At 44.9% G+C, this 22,720-nt stretch overlaps 1 protein-coding gene and 2 non-coding genes across 7 annotated transcripts in view; all 3 read left to right on the top strand.

Annotated features, from left to right (window-relative positions):
• Positions 1 to 22,720, top strand: part of CNOT1 (CCR4-NOT transcription complex subunit 1) — a 50,499-nt gene that overhangs the window by 20,447 nt on the left and 7,332 nt on the right. For 2 of the 5 annotated variants that reach the window (XM_050311670.1, XM_050311669.1), the window contains exons 17-40: positions 2,219 to 2,369; positions 3,742 to 3,943; positions 4,360 to 4,506; positions 5,494 to 5,618; positions 6,362 to 6,648; positions 7,422 to 7,500; positions 8,028 to 8,258; positions 8,915 to 9,055; positions 9,698 to 9,877; positions 10,948 to 11,064; positions 11,457 to 11,567; positions 11,902 to 11,979; positions 12,291 to 12,468; positions 12,939 to 13,069; positions 13,583 to 13,879; positions 14,973 to 15,113; positions 15,211 to 15,315; positions 15,657 to 15,776; positions 16,408 to 16,599; positions 18,065 to 18,207; positions 18,733 to 18,841; positions 18,933 to 19,102; positions 20,123 to 20,354; positions 22,116 to 22,364. In XM_050311670.1, coding sequence (XP_050167627.1) covers positions 2,219 to 2,369; positions 3,742 to 3,943; positions 4,360 to 4,506; positions 5,494 to 5,618; positions 6,362 to 6,648; positions 7,422 to 7,500; positions 8,028 to 8,258; positions 8,915 to 9,055; positions 9,698 to 9,877; positions 10,948 to 11,064; positions 11,457 to 11,567; positions 11,902 to 11,979; positions 12,291 to 12,468; positions 12,939 to 13,069; positions 13,583 to 13,879; positions 14,973 to 15,113; positions 15,211 to 15,315; positions 15,657 to 15,776; positions 16,408 to 16,599; positions 18,065 to 18,207; positions 18,733 to 18,841; positions 18,933 to 19,102; positions 20,123 to 20,354; positions 22,116 to 22,364 — 3,916 coding nt within the window. The remainder of the gene's footprint in view (positions 1 to 2,218; positions 2,370 to 3,741; positions 3,944 to 4,359; positions 4,507 to 5,493; positions 5,619 to 6,361; positions 6,649 to 7,421; positions 7,501 to 8,027; positions 8,259 to 8,914; positions 9,056 to 9,697; positions 9,878 to 10,947; positions 11,065 to 11,456; positions 11,568 to 11,901; positions 11,980 to 12,290; positions 12,469 to 12,938; positions 13,070 to 13,582; positions 13,880 to 14,972; positions 15,114 to 15,210; positions 15,316 to 15,656; positions 15,777 to 16,407; positions 16,600 to 18,064; positions 18,208 to 18,732; positions 18,842 to 18,932; positions 19,103 to 20,122; positions 20,355 to 22,115; positions 22,365 to 22,720) is intronic. The other 3 variants (XM_050311673.1, XM_050311671.1, XM_050311672.1) reach the window with 3 other exon arrangements.
• LOC126638096 (small nucleolar RNA SNORA50) lies at positions 2,699 to 2,834 on the top strand. Its single transcript, XR_007628504.1, has one exon. It is a non-coding gene; the product is annotated as a small nucleolar RNA SNORA50 (small nucleolar RNA).
• On the top strand, positions 10,390 to 10,528 carry LOC126638095 (small nucleolar RNA SNORA46). Its single transcript, XR_007628503.1, has one exon. It is a non-coding gene; the product is annotated as a small nucleolar RNA SNORA46 (small nucleolar RNA).

Below are 22,720 nucleotides of genomic sequence, written 5' to 3'. Positions count from 1 at the left end.
AAACACTGCTGCAGTTAACTAGGCCTGTCACAGGGCCATGTGTGAGCCAGAGTGACTGGAAGCTGGAGATGGTGCTGATTTTGCTGCTGGTTTTGGCACCAGATGAGCCTGGCATGTCCCAGTGCCTGTTACTGAGCTGAGCCTTCTGCTGTGTCCTTTGGCTTAGCCAGTGTTGTCTTGAAAAACACGAGAAACATCTTTAAAGGCAGCCAGGATGACTCATGGCCCTCCTGTGGCTGCTTGGAAATTTGTACCAACATAGAGTTGTCACGAGGGATAGTGCAACTGAAAGGGAATTTGAGGTGCCGTAAGATTTTAGGAGAAGGAAATCTCCTGGTTTCTGCTGGAACCTGTGCAGTTGATCTTCAGAATGCTGTTAAATTACTGTTTATGAGATACAATGGTCAGCACAGGTCTTGGACTGAGAGATAACTGATATTTTTCAACTCAAAGTGCATCTTCTGAGGCGAGTTCACAAATGAATATTTATTCCTTATTTTCCATGCTTTAGAGGTTCAGTGGTGAGCTGTAGACTTGACTTGCATCCAATGTCACTGTGTTCTGAATCTTAATGTGTTAACCAACCTTTATTTATTCCATTAATTCCAAAAGCCACTCGTTCTCTACTGGCACAATTCTCTCAGCTTTTGGTTTCTTTTTATAGCTCCTTGTATTCCCTTTTATACAAGAATGTGACCTACTTGCAGTCATTTTCCATCAGTTATTCTCTTTGAGCTCTGGAAAGAAAAAGCTTGGATTTCTTTCCTGAAGCAGTGGCTTTGATGAGCTCAGGTTTCAGTCACGAGTGGGAGTGGACATTGTGAAGGTTAAAATCCCAGTAAATATCAAATACATCTGGGAGAGGAGTTCCACTTCACCAGCTGCAGTCTGCCATCTCCTAGATCTGTTGGTTTAGGAGCCTGCTCTTTAATTAGACTGTGGTTATTTCTTGTCCTGATTTATGTCCAGGGAGACACTTCTGTTTTAGCCACCAGGACCCTACATGTTCTGAGACTGACTTTGGTGCCCCTTGTTTATCCCTGGTGAGCACTGCAGTTGTGGCAGCACATTAACAGTGAGTCCTCAGAAAGAAATCAATGTTCCTTCTGGTGCTGAGTGTTTTTACCATGAAGTCAGGTTGGCTGCAGGCACCACACACTGACCAGGCATGGGATCTATGAACAAGCTACCTGGGAGTTCTCCTGCAGTGAGTTGGAATTTCCCTTATGCTGACAGTTTTGTTGCTCTAGGGGTGGCTGGCTGTGGTTCCTGCCTCTCAGCCCACCAACTTCCTTTGCCTCAAGTGCAGGCTGGTTTTTTTGTGAGCTTTGGGTTTGTTGGGTTGTTTTTTTTGTTCTGTTCTTTTGGGAAAGCTGCAGTTCTGTGCTATCTACAAATATTGTGATGTTTGCATCTTGATACAGCAGCGTGCCTCTTGACATGATAAAAAGTGTAACCTTCAGCCTGCCTGGCAGGGGGCAGGACAAAGCATCAGTGGTTCCCTCAAAGCACAAATGACCCAACCAACCACCATGAGTGTCTGACTCTGGGACTGTAAGTCTGTCCTCACCAAGAAAGGAAAACTAAAGTTCAGGAAAGCGTAAATAATTTGCTGTATTTTCCAAGAGGAAAATGTTAGTGTTCAGTTAGGATGTTTGTGGTGGGGTATGTCAGCAGCAGAGCTGGCTCTCCTTTCCAGTTTGGGAAGCTGGCAGTCAGACATGGAACACTTTGGAAAGAGGTACTGACTGCTCTCAGTTGTGCAATGACTTTGTGCCTAAATTTGAGTGTTCTGATGTTTTTTGATTATATTTACCTTGAATAGTTGAGTTTCCTACCTCTGTTTGGTCTGTAATGTTAGTGTGTAAAGCATGTCTTTCAGTTTGCAGGCAGATGAATTACAGCAAAGCAGGTGGTGGCATTTACCTCTCCTTATTTTCTTTGTGTGTGTATTCCATGCATCTCCTCTTGTAGAGAGAGACCTTGTGTGGAATGAGATTCAGAACAGGAATAATCACAAACTGGGAAGTTTGAGGGCAGGAAGGAGCCTTGGCGGGGAGCAGGTTTGAAAAAGGGACTGTGTTTTAATTCACAAGGCTAAGCTGTGTATAGCCCACGATGTGCACAGCAGCCGAGCAGGGCTGTTGCAGATGATCTGCCTTTCCAAGAACTGTTGCAGCCATGTAACCACATATCCCCCCATCCTGCTGTGTCCTAGGAGTGTTTCCCAGGAGCTGTCAGAGACCATCCTCACCATGGTGGCCAACTGCAGTAACGTCATGAACAAGGCTCGGCAGCCCCCGCCGGGAGTGATGCCCAAGGGCCGCCCGCCCAGCGCCAGCAGCCTGGATGCCATCTCCCCTGTGCAGGTACCCCCCCACTGCCCTGCACCACTGCTGCCTTAGCTCTGCTCCTGCTGGAGCTCTTCCTGCAGGACTGAGTCAAACATCACCACCAGGCTCACGTAGCTCTGTGCTTGCATGTGTGGATAACTTGCTTGTAAAGTGCAGAATGTTTGTCCGAGGGTCGTAGTTCAGAACTGTCTTTCACTTCACAAATGTTACTGAGCTGAGCCTCGAGAAGTAACTGTGAAGTATTACAGGATGGGAGCACTGAAGAGGGACAGATGTGTGGTTTGTTTAAAATAACTGAGGCTTTCTTTTAAAGTGCTAAAATTGACTTAAGACTTTTGAGAATTAAGCACTGCCTTTGAACCTGATGTGTCTTGTTTGTAGCTTCACGGGCCAAGCCACAGTGCTAGAGCATAAGGACTTGTTATAACTGGGGCTCTTCAGCTCTCAACTGAACTGCTCTTTTAAAAACAAGGTACATTTCAGTTACTCCCTGCCACTCATCATCCCTTCCTCCTCTGGGAGCAACACATTACAGACAGGTTTTGCTTCTAGCAGTCACATTCGATTTTGAAGTGGTGACAGGCTTTTCACATGAAATGGTGGCAATTCAGCATTTGAGAATGACTGAATTGTCAGTGGATTACATAAACTAAACACAGAGAGCAGTTTCCTTGTAAATTGTTGCTTTATTGAAGTTGCTCATCAGATGTACCAAATATCTTGGCAACGTGCTGCAAATAAGCGATATGATCAAGCAGAGCAGCAATTGTTGGTCTGTAGTCGTGCTGTCCTCTGGGTAGATAACACCATTTTCTGCTGCTCCTTGACTTTACTGCTTTGTTAGCCTGTACTGTGCCTTCCCTCCTACTCATCACCCAGGTTTTAATGCTTTTTATTGAAGACTTCATTCAGGTATTTAGGTGGGAAAAGTGGGCATACAGTGGGATCCTTCAGACAGTCAAAAATACAAATACTCTGTAAGCTTGAGTTGAAATACCTTTTTAAGTCTTGGGGTGAGGTCTGAGGTTGCAAACTGCAGAGCATAAACTACTGTAGTATAAAAATCTGCAAGTAGAAGTAAATGCTGCTTATTACAAGCATTTACCGTTGTGTTACTCTTAACTGCAGACTGTGGAACAATCAGCCTTTCTGTAAAAGCACGGAGAGAATGGGATTGCATGGGATTGTAGAAGAAAAATGTGAGCGTGTTCTTTAGACAAACTGACCTTTTGGGGTGATGTGGATGACTTCAGAACTTACAGCAGCCATGCAGAAAGGCTTTTCTCAGGCATGTTTTGATAGGTAGCCATCTCTATCCAGAACATGCCAAAAAATCAGCCTGCCTTTGGTTTCGGGGTGCCTGTGTAACCTCCCTCTCTCCGTGCAGATCGACTCGCTGGCAGGGATGGCATCTCTTAGTTTAGGTGGCTCAGCTGCTCCCCACACCCAGAGCATGCAAGGCTTCCCTCCAAACCTGGGCTCTGCCTTCAGCACTCCTCAGTCACCAGCAAAAGCCTTCCCCCCTCTTTCCACCCAGAACCAGACAACAGGTTTCAGTGGCATAGGAGGACTCTCTTCCCAGCTTCCAGGTACTGCTGTTTGGGGTGCAGGGGTTTGTTTTTTGGGAGCTAAGGCACTGTTTGCTGAGGGTGGAAATACTGGTGGGTTGGGTGTTTCCTTCCCTTTGAGGGTGGGACACCCCACTGGACAAACAGCTGTGTTGTGTGGGAGGGAGTTACCCACTTCTGGGTCATTGCTGAAGCAGCACTTCAGAGCTGCAGCTGCAAAAGGTAAAAAGTTTAGGAGTCAAGAGGGTGTTTTGACAAGTTCAGCAGCATCATTTTAGGTTGGGACAGAGATGAATTGCATAAGTTAAAATTGCTTGCTATTAGACACCTATGAGGATTTTAAAGCTGTTGAGTTGTTGGAAGTGACAAGTGCTGGGAGGAGTAGTAAATGCATACTGTGAGGGTGCAAGTGAGACGAGCAGTTGTTTACTTTTCAGTAGGTGGTCTTACTACGGGTAGCCTGACTGGCATAGGAACTGGAGCTCTGGGCCTTCCTGCAGTGAACAACGACCCCTTCGTGCAAAGGAAGCTGAGCACATCTGGACTGAACCAGCCTACATTCCAGCAGAGTAAGATGAAACCTTGTAAGTGGTAGTGTTGTCTGTGGCTGTGAAGTGTGACTGTGGTCTGCAGTTCATCTGTGTTTCCTTCAGGGGAGGCTTGGATCTGTAGGTTGTAAATGTTAGAAATGTGGCTTTTATGTTTTTCCATCAGCCTGGACAAGGTGCTTCTGAGGTTTGTATCCTAGAAGCTTGACAAGTGCCCTGGGGGGGATTAAAAAAAAGCTGTTAGCATAAAAATACAATGTGTTACAGGTTTGTGTTTCTGTCCTTTTTGTGTGGTGCTGTGTTTTGAACTAAAGAGTTGTCCTGCTCTGGACAGAGAAAATTGTATGTGCCTGGTACCGGGGTGGTTTTGGTTTTATTTGTGACAAGGTTAAAGAAAGCTGCCTGAGTAAGGTCCTGCTGCAGCAGGGAACTTAGAGGTGAAGCAGTGAAATAGGCTGCAACATAAGACTAACAAAAGTTGGTGGGAAGGCAGCTTTTGGAAGGAATAATTTGGTTCCTGACACTAAGCCATTATCCTTAATCATTTATGCCTCTGCAGTGTAAGTCACCTGTCTTTGCAGGTGTACAGGGGAGGCAGCTGTAATGACCACTGGTTTATATTTGAACATTCAGTATAAACTTGCTGGAAGCTCACTGGCTGGCCTGAAAGTTTGTGTGCAAGTCTGTGTGCATGTCAGTGTTGTGTAGCATGCTTTATTCAGTCTGTTCTGCATTCATGCAGTGAATTGTCAGCTGAGGTCAGCTTGGGATGCAGGGGGTTCTAGGAATACAGCAGGGTGAGGTTAATGCTGTCTCAGGATTCAGGGTTTTTTACTAAATACAGCATATTGGAAACAGATTTTTAAAAACAGCAATTCCTGTCTAAAGGGAAGGGTAAATATCCTGCTTTTCAGAACAACTAGCAGGTTCTGTACAGACTGGTGGAAGAGGTGAAAAGGACTAGATGAAATCCTGACTGCCTGAAGTTGTCCTGAGCGTGATACCTGTTCCCTTTTTTAACAGCTGACTTATCTCAGGTGTGGCCAGAGGCTAATCAGCACTTTAGCAAAGAAATAGATGATGAGGCAAACAGCTACTTCCAGCGGATTTACAACCACCCACCACATCCCACCATGTCTGTGGATGAGGTGAGTTCCCTTCTGCACCGCTTGCTGTCCAGAGACTTGCAATGAAGTTGATAGCAATTACTTCTTCATGTTTTAGTGGAAAACCAAAAGGGGCTCGTGGTGGAACCTTGCAGCTTTTTGGCTTGGTTGAAGTTGTTTTCGCAGCAAACTTGCAGTTGATCGTTACATTCAGCTTTGACTTCTGTGGACTGAAAACTTCAGATGTCTAATTAACACTCCTAAAATGCTGCTGAGTGGGAAGGATTCAATGTGGTGTGGAAGCCTTTGTGTTCAAAATAAGTGCTAACAAGTGCCTTTAAATAGTCTGTATAAATTATCTTGAATATATGTTTTTTAAGTATCTAAAAATGACTACAACATCCATATATATAAAGTGTCCCAAGTCCTACCTTCTGAGCTTTTGATAATTATTTTGGTTTAGTCTCTATGAGAATAATTATTGGCCTGATATACTTGCTCTTTGAAGTACTTCAAATTGAATGTATTTGTGTGGTTATAAATTATGGAGGACACCACATTAATTTTAATCTTTCTGATTTGAAAGCGATGGAGAGTAGGCGGTCACAAAAAAAAAGTTCTGGGTGAAGACAGTTACTTTAAAATGGAGAAAACTGAAGATGGAAGCTGCTTGTAGTGATGTAGTATTTACTGGCTGAGATGTTTACTTTGTGGTGTACCTGAGTAATTGCCCACACTCCTGAAAGGCCAAGATGCATAAGTAACACTTCCCAATGTCTTTGCAGGTCTTGGAAATGCTGCAGAGGTTCAAGGACTCCAACATCAAACGGGAACGAGAGGTGTTTAACTGCATGCTGAGGAACCTGTTCGAGGAGTACCGGTTCTTCCCGCAGTACCCGGACAAGGAGCTGCACATCACGGCCTGCCTCTTCGGGGGCATCATCGAGAAAGGACTGGTCACTTACATGGCCCTGGGCCTGGCCCTGCGCTACGTTCTCGAAGCCTTACGAAAGCCTTTCGCCTCCAAAATGTACTATTTTGGTATTGCTGCACTAGATAGGTTTAAAAATAGGTGAGTTGGGGACGTCGGCGACTTCTGATGGTGTTTGGAATTAACACGTCTCAGTTTGCCGAAACAAAAAGTGTCAATGTGCCGGTTAAAAGGGTGGCTTTTCAAAATGGAGATGTTCAGTGTGGTGGTTGTATAAATGTGGGGCAAACACGTGCTGGAAACTAGTGGGATTTGTAAAAATAATTAGTGGTGGGGTAGGTTAGCTGTCTGATAGAAATGGAGTGAATGTAATTGCTCTTCACAGGTGCATTCCAGGGGAGTGCTATTTGTGCTGTTCATTACTGAGGGACTGACTAGGAACTCCAAGCTCCAGGGCTTGGGTTTTACACAGAAATCTCAAGTATGGCAAAATAATCTCAAAAAAAAAAAAGTTTTCTCAAAACTTTCCATGAATTGCAGATAGAGGAAGTTCTAGGTGTGAGGGGTGCTGTTTAAAATGCACTGAGCCAAACTGCAGATTACTTATCCAGTCATCCTGTTGCAAACACTAAATATAAATTGTGTGCTCAGTCAGATGTACAGAGATGTAGGATAAGATGAGTTGCTGTGAATAAACCTTGTGTTTTACTGTTAAAGGAATTAATTTCAAATGGGTTCTGTGACAAAAAGTACTTTGTAGAAAATGCTTTATTATTTATAGCACAGCTGCTGTAAGGAGTCCAGAAGTAGTTCTGTGATGCAGAATTGACTGACATACCAGTCTGATATTTGTATTTCTGTGTAATACTGTTTCTGGGCTTGCACTTCTGACTAATGTGTATTTTGTCTGACAGATTGAAGGACTATCCCCAGTATTGTCAGCACTTGGCTTCTATTAGTCACTTTATACAGTTCCCACATCATTTGCAGGAGGTGAGTGTGTTCCTATTAACAACACCAGCTCTCTATATTTTAAATTCTTCTGAGCACATTTCTGTTTTCCTTTGGAAAAGCAGTCCCATGTACCATGATTTTAGACTGTACATCCCCAAAATCAACTGCCTTTCCTTGAGGGTTTTTCTGTGGGATGGGGTAGGCAGTAAAGGGGGTTATCTGGTACCTTTGGGTTGCTCCTGTTGAAATATCTACCTAAATATAAACTGAGTGATCAGTGCACAGAGGATTTCAAGTGCCTCAGTGGACTCATAGTCCAGTCCCTTAAAGATTTGGGAGTTTTCCTCTAAAACCTGAGTGAGGCCAGAGATAGTTTGAGAAAGTCAGTAGTGACAGGCCATGCTTTGTAAGGGCGTACAGTTGGAGTTTGCAGATTCCCTCATGGCAGTAAGTGTTGAATATTTTAACACCTGTTGGCAAACCTTCCTAGTGCTTCTGCTCAAACTCAGCCTGCAGTTCTGTTGCTGTGTGTGACCTTTGCTCTGTGCTTGTTCACCCTCTTCTAGTACATAGAATATGGACAGCAATCCAGAGATCCTCCTGTGAAGATGCAGGGATCAATCACCACCCCTGGAAGTATTGCACTTGCCCAGGCTCAGGCCCAGGCCCAGGTTCCAGCAAAAGCTCCTCTTGCTGGCCAAGTCAGCACTATTGTGACCACCTCAACCACCACCACCGTGGCAAAAACCATCACGATCACCCGCCCCACTGGAGTCAGCTTCAAGAAGGATGTGCCGGTGAGTGTTGGGGCATTGACCCCTTTCCCAACCCTGTTGCTGCTCTGTACAGGGTTCAAACTGTGATCTCTTACTTTGTATTTAAAGCATATAAACTTCTAAAATATGACAAGCATTTTTGTAGAGAGAAGGCATTCTTAGTCATTAAACTACACAATTACTTTGGTGTCAAGTTGAGATGTTTTTATTGAGGCTTTAGGACAATTACAGAGCCGTTGTTCCTCTTAATGACCTCCAGTAGGACTCTTAAAGTAGTTGGCAGCTGCTGTTGTGCCTGGGACTTGAGAACACCTCCTGCCCACATCTGACCTGGCAGTTCTGACTGCAGTGGGTTTTTCACATCTTGAGTCACTTGCATAAACAAATCTCAGAGCTCTTACAGGGTTAACCTGACGGGTGCCATGGCAGTGGCACCTCTTCCATGGGAACGGAGAGGCTTTTCCTGCAGCAGAATTCTTCTGCTGAGTCTTGATCATGAGTTTTAGGGTAAAAAAATCATCACTTGGCTCCTTTGGGCTACTGCTGAAAATGATTCTGAGGCAGTAGATGTCTCCTAATAAAGCTCAATTCCATTTGGCTTGACAGAACAGAGCAAAAGTTGCTTTTGATGTCACCCCTGGGTGTTGTCTGTTCTTAACTTTTTGTTCTCCCTCCAGCCTTCCATTAACACGACCAACATTGATACGCTGTTGGTAGCAACAGATCAGACAGAGAGAATTGTGGAACCTCCAGAGAATGTCCAGGAAAAAATTGCTTTCATCTTCAATAATCTGTCTCAGTCAAATATGACACAGAAGGCAAGTATGGAAGAATCATAGTAAAATAATTTAAATTTTTTGTCTATGTTTTTTATATATTTTTAAGTGTTTGCTGATGATATTTCTACAAAATTACAACTTGCAAAACTTGCACACTGTGAAGAAATGATAGTTTCCAACACTTTCTGCTTGAACCTCTTTGGAGATAAAATTTTCCAGGTAGAGGAGAGATGGGCAAAATATACCTGTTCTTAATCTTGAATAAACATTTCACATCATGTAAATGGATTGGGTACCACTTAACATTGCAAGGGTAAGCTGAAGGACTCTTGTATTTCAAAAAGAAATTAAAGACTTTTTTTAACTAGTAGAAAAGTGCAGTCCTGCTGCCACCTGTGCAACTCATGCAATTTACTGTCTGGTGGATGGATGGCTTGAACTTGTAAGATGACAACATTTATTTCCAGTTGTCTGGCTGGAAGCTGAGAAGTGAAGGAGAAGTAAATTATGACACCTTGATCTTCGGATACTGAGTCACTGATTTCAGATATTTTTTAGAAAAACAACATCAGTGTTAAAAACAATTGACTGCCCATAACTGTGTGTTGGTCAGAGCTGGCCCCAGAAGGTTTTGGGTTATTTTCTCATCTGTTCTGTGCTTTCTCTTTGGTTTGGCCACAGGTGGAAGAACTGAAGGAAACAGTGAAAGAAGAGTTCATGCCTTGGGTATCCCAGTATCTTGTGATGAAGAGGGTCAGTATTGAGCCCAACTTCCACAGCTTGTATTCAAACTTCCTCGACACACTGAAAAACCCAGAGTTCAATAAAATGGTTCTGAATGAAACCTACAGAAATATCAAGGTGAGAAGTGCAAGTTTTTTAATACTTGGGTAGAGTTAAAGATTAGGGAGCGTGCTCTTCTCCTCATTGTGTTTGCTTATTATGTTGCTGATCCTCAACTATGGAATATCAGTCAGGAATCTACTTCCTAGTTTACTCCTAAACTTACAGGTTATCTTTATGAACACAGGGATTCTTTTCAGTTAGGAACACACAGAAGACTTAAATTATATAACAGGAGAGAAAATCTGCATTTGGATTTATTTATGTAGGTGGACTCTAAATTTGTGGGAGGTTTGCAAATTATAACCTAGGGGGAAACTGCTTGTGGTGTGGTTGTTTTGGGTGGGGAAAGCATAAAGATAAGAAAACCACACTCTGCTGTTTTGGTCAAAGAGGAATAAAGGGGAAGGGAAAAGTGTGGAAAATGGGGGTGTAACAACCAAAATTTACTAGAGGGCTAAGATAATGTGAAGGGGAGGAGGAGGCAGAAGAAGCAGGAGCCCAGAAGTGATGAACAAGCTCTTGAACCAAGCACTATTTTTAAACCTGGTGGTGGAACTTCCTGACCACCGTGGGTTACGCTGTAGTGCAAAAGCATCTCCTGGCTCTTGAGAGCTCAGCTGACCTTGCTCTGTTCAGCTGATGCTCCTCTGAAGCTGAGGAACAGAACTACCAACAGCAGAATATTTGGGACATGAGGATGAAATGGTTTCCCTGGAAGTTCAGGCTGTGACCTTCGTGTCTGTGATGAGGCTTTAAGAGGAAGCATTGCCTGCATAACCAAGTTAGACTTCTGCTAAATGAACAGTTGTGACAGTCTCAACAAAGTAAATAAATGTAAGATCTGGGAGGGGGTAATCCTCTTTTTTTGATCCTTTAAAAGAAATGAACTTTGCAGTCATTACAGAGCAGATTTAAAGGTTCCTGTCCTAAAGCAAAGGCAGCTCCAGTATCTCTGTAGTGGGACTGAAGCTCAGGACCTGATGTTCCAAAACTTTGCCTTCAGCCAGATCAGCTCTTGGCTTTGGTTCAGGGGCTGATAATCTCCTGGTTATTGCTCCAGCTGCTTTTATTTTTGTTTTCATTAGGTGCTATTGACATCAGACAAAGCTGCAGCCAACTTCTCAGACCGCTCCTTGTTAAAGAACCTTGGCCACTGGCTGGGCATGATCACCATGGCTAAAAACAAGCCCATCCTGCACACGGTGAGCTCCTGTCACCACAGATTGCTTTGGCATGCATTGATAAGCTCTTGTGCAGTAGCATAAGCTATTTGGGAAATGTTATCACCTTTCTGGTGCCTCCTTGTTGTGCCAAGTACAAAGTATGATTCCAGAGTTGGTCATTTAAGACCTCTAAATATTTTTTTTATATATATCAGTAAAGTTAGTAGCTGTGTTTGTTTTGGAGAGAACTTGTTCATCCCGTGTAAAAATGTAGATATGTAAATCTTGGTTCAGAAAGTAATTGCTGCTTAACAGTCTTGACTCAGCCTTGCCTGTATCTGAAAAGGAAGTAGTTTGTAAGTGGAACTTTACATGTGTTTGCTGTTTTCTCCACCCTCCTTCCCAATTCAATTGTTGATGGTGTTTTTCAGGATTTGGATGTGAAGTCACTCCTACTGGAAGCATATGTGAAGGGACAGCAGGAATTGCTTTATGTAGTGCCATTTGTTGCCAAAGTCTTAGAGTCCAGTGTCAGGAGTGTGGTAAGTGTCTCTGTGCTGACAGAGTTACTGCTCAAGGGGCAAAATACTGCAGAAAGTCATTAGCTTTTGTCACAAAGTGAAAACTGATTGAATGCCAATGGGGGAAGGAAAAAGGATGCAAGGGCTTAAAGTGAAAGTGTTCTGTTTTGAGGGAAAGTACTTCCAGTTGAACTTAAATTACTGGACTAATTATTGCCAGAATACAAAATTCCCCCCTAATTGCAGCTGTCCAAAGGCTTCCATGGCTGTATCTTGTGTTCCAAAACTTCCAGTCATGAGCCATCCAGGTGATTCAAGGAGTTGATGTAATCCTGTTCTCCTCTTTCTCTTGTAGGTCTTCAGGCCTCCAAACCCATGGACAATGGCCATTATGAATGTTTTAGCTGAGCTACACCAAGAACATGATCTGAAAGTAAACTTCTGTTTTCTTTTTCTGTACCTGCTGAGTGAGGTTTTCTTGCCATACCAGTCGGGAGGGATGTTGTGAATGACCAGGCAGCGCTTCTCGCTGCTTTGGCACGGGCAGATTGCTTGGGCATTGCTTTATTGGGTAGAACTTGGGTGCAGCTCTTCTCCTGTGAGGTCAGAGTGCAAGATATTTGTCTGATCACTGCTGGTCTCTGGAAGGTGTGGGTTAGAACGGGCAGCTTGGGAGCCGAGTGGCCTGGTGGATGTTTTGTGCGTCCTCCTGGCGACACGTCCTAAACTAGAACTGTTTTGCAGTTGAACCTGAAGTTTGAGATCGAGGTGCTCTGCAAGAATCTTGCACTGGACATCAATGAGCTGAAACCTGGAAGCCTCCTGAAAGATAAGGATCGTCTGAAAAACCTGGATGAGCAGCTGTCTGCTCCGAAGAAGGATGTGAAGCAGCCAGAAGAGCTACCACCCATCACAACAACCAGTAAGTACATCTCATGAAATCCATAACCACGCTGTGGAAGTTCAAATAAGACAGGCTTTGCTGTTATGAGGAAATGTATGAAGCTACATATGTTATTGTAACATTCTTGAATGCTTGGGAGCACTTGGATAGTTTGGTAGTAGAAGTAGATGTGCAGAGTTTGGAGATGGGAAGGGATGGAAGCCATCCTGAGGACTAATTCTGCATGTGGGAGTGAGGCAGCACGATCTATTAACACAATGTCAGGAGCTAAACTGCTGTAACAAACAGCTCTGTTAGAATGTGCTGAAACTACTTTGGAACTAATCATTGGGAAAATGGAGAATGAAAGTTTGAGTTGCAGAGGTTTTATGATGAAACTGCAAAACTTTGGGGTTTTTGGTCATTTTCTGGTTTAAATATGTATTACTTGCATTATAAGCATTTACTTTCCGCTAATGGCTCAAGACAAACCTATTTGTGTTCTCCAGCTGCTTCCACAACTCCAGCTACCAGCACCACCTGCACAGCCACGGTCCCTCCACAGCCCCAGTACAGTTACCACGACATCAACGTGTATTCTTTAGGAGGATTGGCTCCACATATCACCTTAAATCCCACGGTAAGTGTCAGAGCTGATCTGGTTTGATAAAGGAATTCTTACCACCAGATTTGCCACAGGTCTCAGCCGGTGGGAGCAGCATCTTGTAAACTGAAGTTGTTGCAGAGTCACTTTTCAAAAGTAACGGGGGGGTTGAGCGCTAATGAGTAATCAAATGGAGAGCTTTGGAGGTGATTAGTTACTTGTGTTAGCAGCCTGAGATGGTGAAGTGCTCTTTGACTGTGACGTTAGTATCTACCTCATTTCTGGCAATGTGTCAGTTGGGATAGTTGCTGCTGTGCTCCTTTTGAGCGGTCCAGTGGCTTAGCTCTTCAGTCAGCCTCTGCAACTTGGTAAGAAAAATGACCATTTCTCCCAGTTTGAGATTCATCAAGTATTGTAATATCTGCACGTGGAACAAGGGAGCACTGCACCTCTAGACCAGTGCACTGAGGAGTTGTTCAGAAAGTGGGACTGTCTGGGGCGGGTGGGACTCGGGGACGTTTCAGTGGCTGAGCTTTGCTGCTCGCGCAGATCCCGCTGTTCCAGGCGCACCCGCAGCTGAAGCAGTGCGTCCGTCAGGCCATCGAGCGGGCCGTGCAGGACCTGGTGCACCCCGTGGTGGATCGCTCCATCAAGATCGCCATGACCACCTGCGAGCAGATCGTCAGGAAGGACTTCGCGCTGGACTCGGAGGAGTCGCGGATGCGCGTGGCCGCTCACCACATGATGCGCAACCTGACGGCGGGGATGGCCATGATCACCTGCAGGGAGCCGCTGCTCATGAGCATCGCCACCAACCTGAAGAACAGCTTCGCCACCGCGCTGAGGGTAAGAGTGCCAGCAACCAGCACTGCAGGCACCCAGCATCAGCAGAGCAGTTCTCCACGCCGAGGGCTTGCTGGTTAATTACATGGCTTAACCAGCGCCGAGATGAATTCACTGCATAAAACCTCCATGACCCTTGTGGAGTTACAGTGAAAAAAGCACGTGGAGGTTACAGCTCACGTTGAACACACTTAAACTGCTAAGGTGGATCTTGTTGCATTGCACACAAACTTCCTGACTTTATTTTGCCCCAGTGGAAATTCAGGTTTTGTGGAAGACAGTATTGCTGTGCTTGCAAAATGTCAAAGTGTAACTTAGTAGTCAGGTTTTTTGTCCCTGAAGACATATGACATTGACATAACTTCCTTGGATTACCACTGGTTTTTTCTTAAGGGATAATTATAGAAAGCATTGTGTTGCAGAAGTACTGTACAAGACACCTTAAAATTCATGCCTGGCTCATTGTATGAAGTGGGTTAATTTAATGAAAGAGAACTGAAAGGATCTTTAAAAACAGGGAAGTCCCAACTAGATGAGACAGGTTGCCTTTATTAGATGTATTCCATTTCTAGTGGCAGTTGCTGCTTTGCACCCTTAAAAATAAGTCACTCTGTTCAGGGTTCTCTTAAAGCAGACTCTGAGAAGGAAGGAAGAAAATCTGTGTCAGAAAAGGAACCCACTGAAAAAGGCTTAGGACTGCATTGTTAGTGCTGTGCCTTTATATCTTCTGATTATGACATGGGGAGGGGTAAAACCTGTGCTGTGCTGTGAGGCTTTCCCTGCATTAGCATCGCTGTGCACACGTCCATCTAAAGCAGGGCTTGATTTCTGTGCCCTGGAGATGGGGAGGTGGAGAAGATGCAGAACTCCTGCTGTTCTGTTCCTTGTTGAAAGTCTTTCCTGTCATCTTGCCTCCCATGTTTTATTCAAAGCTATGCAAAATTAAGTTTATTGTTGTATTTTCCATGGGAAGGGAATGCCTAAGAGCATTCCTCTTTGTTGCTGATGTTCTGTATAGGCAGTGGTGCAGATTTGAAGGGTAATAATATACAGGGGAAAACCTCCAGCCTTCACTGATCGTTGTGATTTTCAATAGGCAGCCTCCCCACAGCAGAGGGACATGATGGAGCAGGCAGCTGCCCAGTTAGCCCAGGATAACTGTGAGCTTGCCTGCTGCTTCATCCAGAAGACAGCTGTGGAAAAGGCAGGCCCTGAGATGGACAAGAGGCTCGCAACTGTAAGTATGGGACTTGGTGTCTTTTAAAAGTGTCAGGTGTGCTCATTTACATCCAGACTCGGTGTCTGAAGCTCAGTGCTGTTTGTGTTTTTCCCAGGAATTTGAGCTCAGAAAACACGCCAGGCAAGAGGGCCGTCGGTACTGCGATCCTGTTGTGTTAACTTACCAGGCTGAGAGGATGCCAGAGCAGATCAGGTTAAAGGTGAGGATGTGAACTCAGCTCTGTCCTGATGCTGCTCTTCTCCCCCTCCTGATAAGAAAAATTGGATGGCACAGCTTCAGCTGAGCAGTCCTGTGTATATATATATATATATATAGTCCTGCCTAACAGTGCAGCTGCTGTTACCTTGGTTAGTATGGAAAGACATAACTATATTGTTCCAAAAGGAGTATTCATATCATTCTCCTCAATTCCTTGAAGACAGGAGTCCTATCTCTGGTTAAGAATGTGACTGAGCAGCTGCCTGTTGCACAAACTGCCCTCATTTTTAACTGCCCCAGTGCTTGTCAATGAGGTTAATGCCTGTTCTTTCCTTTGCAAAGGTTGGAGGTGTGGACCCAAAACAGCTGGCTGTTTATGAAGAGTTTGCACGCAATGTCCCTGGCTTCCTGCCTACCAATGACTTAACTCAGCCTACAGGATTCTTGGCCCAGCCTATGAAGGTAGAGGTTTCTGAATTAATCAGCTGGACAGTACTGTAGCCCTTCTGGAGACTGTTGGAGAACTTATTTTTGCTAGAAGGACTCATAAGAGTCAGGTGTTTGTATTGTTTGAGAATAGTGGTTGAAAGATGTACTAGTTCTAATGACAGGATAATGGCAGCATAAAACTTCCATCCACTCTGAGAGGTTTGTAACCCAAATTGGGATAAATTCTGCAAGTTATGATTACTGCATGCAGTTTTAGCAGTAGAGAGTGGTGAGGCACTGGAACAGGTTGCCCAGAGAAGCTGTGGTTGCCCATCCCTGGAAGTGCTCAAGGCCAGCTTGAGTGGGGCTTGGAGCAACCTGGAATAGTGAAAAGTGTCCCTGCCCAAAGCGGTGGGGTTGGAACTAGATGGCCTTTAAAGTCCCTTCCAACCCAAACCATTCTGTGATTCTGACTGCTAGAATTGTTTGCACTGCTTTACTTGCTCGTATTTGTATGTTTAAAATGCCAGCATAACAAACCACAGTACTGTAGAGGTGTAAATTCTGGATGCTCTAAATCTCAAAGCAGAAGAGCCAGTCGGTATTTGAGCGTGACAAATACAATCCTTGTGAAAATCACTCATTCCCACTTTCTCTTAAGCAGCAAGCTTGGGCTACAGATGATGTAGCACAAATCTATGACAAATGTATGACAGAACTGGAGCAGCACCTGCAGTCCATTCCCCACACCCTGGCCATGAATCCTCAGGTCCAGGCGCTGCGGAGCCTCCTGGAGGCCGTGGTGGTGGCTCGGAACTCCCGCGATGCCATTGCTGCACTGGGACTGCTGCAGAAGGTGAGTGCTGACACTTCCTCTCTGTAACAGCTTGTCTAGAGTTTATTACTCATCTGGCTCGTGGATTGTCTTGCTGGTGACTGTGTTTCTTGGAGTAGTGAACTGCTGTCTTTGGAAATTCAGCACACAGGACTGGAAGGGAGCCGTGATGTTCACTTGGTGTGCTGTACACACAGTGAGTGTCCAGGCTGCTGTGGAAAGAAGCTGCTTGCTCATTCCTCCCTTCTGCAGGACAGGGATTAAACAGAGGGAAGACAAGATGATGTGTTCATTCATATTATGACTGTTCGGTAGGGAAACCAAAGGCTGTGTGTGCAAACAAAACAAAAATAAAAATCACTGCTTTCCATCAGCAGGCAGATGTCCAGCTGCTTCTCAGAAAGCAGGGCTTCAGCACATGTGACATTTGCTTGGGAAGGCAAACATCAGCACCATGAATGCCCTTTTTCATCCTCCTTTCCCTAAGCTTTTATTGCTGAGCATGATGTCATATAGTGTAGAATATCCCTTTATTCACTTTGGATCAGCTGTCCTGGCTGTGTTGCTTCCCAACCTCTTGCTCGATCCCCAGCCTACCCACTGGTGGGAGAGGCAGGAGTGGGAAAGAAAAAGCCTTGATGCTGTGTAAGCACTGTTCAGCAATTGGCAAAACTCTGGAGTGTTGTCAACACTCTTTCAGCACAAATCCAAAGCACAGCACCATATGGGCTGCTGGGAAGCAGATTAACTCCATCCCAGCCGGAATTTGTAGGGCTGTTCCAGTGGGGAGTGTTGCAGTGAGCTCTGCGAGCTGAGCTGGCACCAGTGCCTGTGTATTAATGCAGAGCAAGTGACAGACGTGGGGAAAAATCCAGTGGAGAATAGTGGAGGAATACTGAGCTGCCTGCTGGAGAAGCCAAGAACAGTGCCAAAACAAGAGTAACTGGAAGCTGGAGAGACACTCTGTTCTTCTCTGATAGTGGTTGTGCCTGTTCAGGGATCCAGTCCTGACTAGGACTTGACCAAATAAATTGTGCTGCCCCTGTAGGACTCATCTTCCATTTGCTGTAGACTGACACAGAGCCTCTCTTGAGTGCTGCAGTTTTTCCTCTAAGGAACCTGCTCACTGAGTTCTGGCAGGTTCTGGAAATCCTCTGTCGTGTAGTTTTCCATAAGCCATGTGCTGAACTGCTGAGGAAGCGCTGGCTTAGAGAAGCTGCAGCAGGAGCTAACACAGTCTGGTATATTATTTGGTGCACAGAGAGACCTGTAGGTTTGTTTGTGTGTACAGTGAACTCATAGATGCCACAATAACTGGGCAAATCTCACATGGGCTTTCCAAGGGGTCAGCACAATTACTAAACTGATTTTTATTTTCTCTCACATCTGCCGAGTCTTCTGGTGATAACTCTTGCTGCTGTAACCCGTGGAAGATTTGGAAGAGGACTTGTTTTTTCCCTCTGCTAACAGGTTGAATGTGTTCTAGGCTGTGGAGGGCTTGCTGGATGCCACCAGCGGGGCTGACGCTGACCTCCTGCTCCGTTATCGTGAGTGCCACCTGCTCGTGCTGAAGGCTCTGCAGGACGGCCGCGCCTACGGCTCTCCGTGGTGCAACAAGCAGATCACCAGGTCAGCTGGGGGACAGCAGGGACACTGGTGGAGCTCTGATCATCTTCACCACTTGCCCGTTAATGTTTTGCATTGCTGCAATTTAGACAGGCAAAAATTACTGGCTTTTTTTGTCTTCTGGTAGTGATGTTTCATCCCAGAACATGATTGGAATCTTTAATGGGATTAAGCATTAGAGATGATCTGGGCTTTTTTGTTCTCCTCATTTTACTGTCACAAACTGTGTGACGTGGCATATGCACTAGTGCTAGGCAGATGTGTTGCTGTATCCTTGGAAGAGAGGCCTCTTATGCTGAATAAACTGAAGCTCTTGAAGTGTTTTTGTGGCCAGTTGTGCAGGGCAACAAGTGCTTGAGTCTGTTCTGAACTCAAACATTACCTTAGAGGATGCTCTGGAAGAGCCTTCTTTTAGAGCTGAGTAACGAATCGCAGTGAAGGGCCCAGTTCCTGAAGCGTTGAATCTGAGTTGCTTCACTTAATCTGTGCTGTCGAGGTGCACTTTGTAAAAGAAGTGCCTTTCTGCAGGTGCCTGATCGAGTGCAGAGATGAGTACAAGTACAACGTGGAAGCTGTGGAGCTGCTGATCCGCAATCACCTTGTCAACATGCAGCAGTATGACCTGCACTTGGCTCAGGTAAAGGGAACCTGCTCTTGTGGAGAGGAGGTGCAGTCAATCCGCTGTGAGGTTTGTGGCTGGACTTTAATTGCCTTTCTCGTGTTGGCAGTCCATGGAGAATGGCCTGAACTACATGGCTGTGGCGTTTGCCATGCAGCTGGTGAAGATCCTGCTGGTGGATGAGAGGAGTGTCGCCCACGTGACAGAGGCAGATCTGTTTCACACCATCGAGACACTCATGAGAATTAATGCTCATTCCAGAGGAAACGCCCCAGAAGGGTGAGGGTGCTGCAATCTGTTACTTTCTGCTCTGCTCATTTATGATTTGAATGTTATATAGGCAGTGTCTCATGTCATTCAATCATACAGCTTTAAACTTCCTCTAGAGCTGCAGTCCTGTGTTAATTTAAACTGTCACTCTAATGTAAATGTGCTCATCTTAGTCAAAATAGAGGCATCTGCAGCAACATGTCAAGCTGAACGCTGGAGCAGGAAAATCTCTCTATGTGCTCCAGAAGACTGTGGTACTGTAAGAAACTTGCTTGAGGTGTTAATTTGTTAATCACAAGCAATTAAGAAGATTGGACAGTCCTTTCTGTTTAGAGCCTACGAAACAATCCTCCACCAGTCTCACATGGCTTGTGCATTCACCAGCAGGTAACTGGGCAGCAAATGTTGCCACAGCACCTGGAAATACCTCTGGGACTTGCAGGCTCCTAAGGTGGAAGCAGTTGTTGCTGGGTTTGGGAACAACATGGATTGGAGCTTGGAGAGAACTCTGCGTTGCTTATGAGAGCATCCAGCAGCTGGCTGGTGGCAGTGCCTGCCACTGTCAACACAGCTACCAGGGAGAGGTCCCAAAATAAAAGTCCATTAATCAGTTGGTGTGGACAGACTGTCTTCACTGTGTGGCTTGACTTTCACTGCAGCCAAATTCAGTGCCCCAGTCAGGCTGTTCAGCACTGGCATCTCACTATCTGGGAGCATTTTAGGGCTCCTGAGGTCTGCAGAAGTGAAGCTGTTCCTAGTCCCTGGGGGGCTTTGTTGCAGCACTCTGCTGTACAAATTGGAGTGGAACTTCAAAGCTTGTGTGATTTCAGTGTTCCTTCTTTCATCATAAATGTATCTGCTTTCATGACTTTATTTCTGCTATTCCAGTGGGGACTGAAAGATACAAAGATTCAGTTAAAGAAATAATTTGCTTTCTTTCAGCTCTGTTTGACCGAGCTTGCAGTTCCTTCACCTTGTGGGGGAGGAGGGATTCTATTCTAACCCAGCTCTCGCTGTCTGTTGCATCAGATTACCCCAGCTGATGGAAGTGGTCCGATCAAACTACGAAGCGATGATTGACCGTGCTCACGGAGGTCCTAATTTCATGATGCATTCAGGAATCTCCCAAGCTTCTGAGTATGATGACCCCCCAGGCCTGAGGGAGAAGGCAGAGTACCTGCTGAGGGAGTGGGTGAACCTGTACCATTCAGCAGCAGCAGGCCGGGACAGCACCAAAGCCTTCTCTGCGTTTGTTGGACAGGTAGAGCTTTGGGAAAGAAAGGTGCTTTTTATTCAACATAAGTAAGGGTGTGATGCCCTCCATTTTAAAACAGTGTTATAACCTGTGTTAGGCATCCTTTTGAAACTTGCAGGGTTTCGACTGTCAGCATTTTGGCTGGTTTTGATGGCAGTGTTCTGTAGAAACCCCTGTCCTCCACCAAATCCTGTCCTTCAGTTACTGTAGGAACAAGCTGTCAGTTCAGACCACGAGTGCTGAGATAAGTTTGGTGGGAAAAGAACTGCAGCTCAGATAGCTGTTGGGAATAGTAGTGAAACTTCACTAGTGTTGCTCCTGACAGCCTACAGAAGGAAACTGGTAATAGAGATTCAGGTAAATTATTTCAGATCATGTGGGCAAGGGAATCCCCCTTCAAACTGGACTCATTAGTAAGAAAAAAACTTGAAACATCATTAGTTGAACTGCTGCCTAAATTTAAACAACCTCCAACATGTCAGTAGCCCAGCAGGTGTGGTAACAAGTTCACCCCCAAGTGTGGATAAAGATCACGACTGATGCCGTGATTTTTTTCATGTGACCTCAGTGTCCTTGTGTACTGGCTTTGTAGACAGGTTCCTGTTGGGCTGACTTCTACTGTGTAGCATTTTGGAATGTTTTTAATAGATAATTGTGCTAAACCCACTTTTTAAAGAAATATTTTCACTTGTTCATGTGACCTCTTTTCTTTACCTTAAATCATTCTTCTGAAACACATCTCAGTGGAGTGGACTCATAATACTCAGTGCACTTTTTTGTACACTTCACTGCTTACCTTTTATAAATATTTGCTCAGTTTTGAAATAGTAATTTAAATATATTGAAGTACAGTGTTTATTTGTAATTGTTTCCTTACAGGCTTTAACGGTGGGTCTTAAAGGGATTTTTTTGTAATAACTGCAATAAATAAGGTGCTAGTACTGAACTTAATTGACTATAATTTTGGCTACCTAAGTGTTGCTTTCTTTCCACTAGTCTTTAGGACAAGAAGAAGCACAGAACTTTGAAGGCTGATACATAAATTCCTTTTTTTTTTTTTTTTAATTAGAAAAAAATGTTTCTCCAGAAATACTAGAAATTCTCCACATGGTCTCCAAGTTATCAGTGATGCTGATTTTATAGCTTTCTGTCTGTGCAGTAGGAGTTTAGAAATAGGATGCTTTATTCAAAACCCCAGAAGTTTCCTGCAGTGTAATTTGTTTCAGTTTGATGGTTTTAATACTGTGGGTAACAAATAAAAGGGAGGGTTTTGGGGTGTCTTATATGTACATTATTAAAGCAGCCCCCCAGTACAAAACAGAAAAGCCCACCCATTTTCTCTGCACGTAATGTTCCTGTAAGGAAAATTCCCTGGGTTGGTAGTGATGGTTCCTGAGGTAGAAGCTGGAATTTACCCTTCCCAGAGCTCCCAAAGGCCCTGCAGCTGCTGCTGCCTCGTGCTGTCCTTGCTGCAAGGTGCAAGGTTGGGTGCTGGTGGCAGAACTGACACAGAACGGGGCTCCTCAGCCAGGCTGATGTTTGAAAAGATTTGGGATTCAGAAGATTCTTATCTGGCAGTAAATGTGTTTGCTCAAATTGTGTTACCACGCTCAAATTGTCCTGTAAATACTGAATCTCTCAGGAGAGTGTGGTAAAAATCAGTGGTGGCAGGCAAGGTGAGCTCTCTATGAAAGGTGTTGTTTGAAATAAACTGTGACACAAACTTTCTGTGGCTACGGGGCTGAGGTGTTTTCCTTCCCTGCGCAGATGCACCAGCAAGGGATCCTGAAAACAGATGACCTCATCACCCGTTTCTTCCGCCTGTGCACCGAGATGTGTGTGGAGATCAGCTACCGTGCCCTGGCAGAGCAGCAGCACAACCCTGCAGCCAACCCCACCATGATCCGAGCCAAGTGCTACCACAACCTGGACGCCTTCGTGCGGCTGATTGCGCTGCTGGTGAAGCACTCTGGGGAGGCAACCAACACAGTCACCAAGATCAACCTCCTCAACAAGGTTGGGGACCCTTCTTGTACTCGCTGCACGTGTAGTGTGTGTTGCTGGCTGTGCCTTTGCTGGTAAAGATGTAGACCTTAGTGCAGGCTGCTGAAATGATAAACTTCTGAGTGAAGCATCAGGATGGCCAAGTGGCTTTCTTGTTCACAAGGGTTTCATCTCAAACCAACCTGAAACTCACCCTTTTGCCTTGAAATGAAAAAGTCGGCTGCTGTTGTTTTGAGGCATATGAAGTGTGGTTTAAGGTTGGTGATTCCTGAGTGTTTGCCTTGATGTTGTGAGGGCCTTTCCTGTGCTCTTATACTACTTGATTTAGGGCTGGATGGTCTCAAGTAATTAAGACCTTGCAAAACTGT

Source organism: Myiozetetes cayanensis, unplaced genomic scaffold (assembly GCF_022539395.1).
Source record: "Myiozetetes cayanensis isolate MyiCay16 unplaced genomic scaffold, myiCay2020 scf16, whole genome shotgun sequence".
Lineage (NCBI taxonomy): Eukaryota > Metazoa > Chordata > Aves > Passeriformes > Tyrannidae > Myiozetetes > Myiozetetes cayanensis.
The sequence above is the reverse complement of the archived record's forward strand: the minus strand, read 5'-3'. Positions and strand labels throughout refer to the sequence as shown.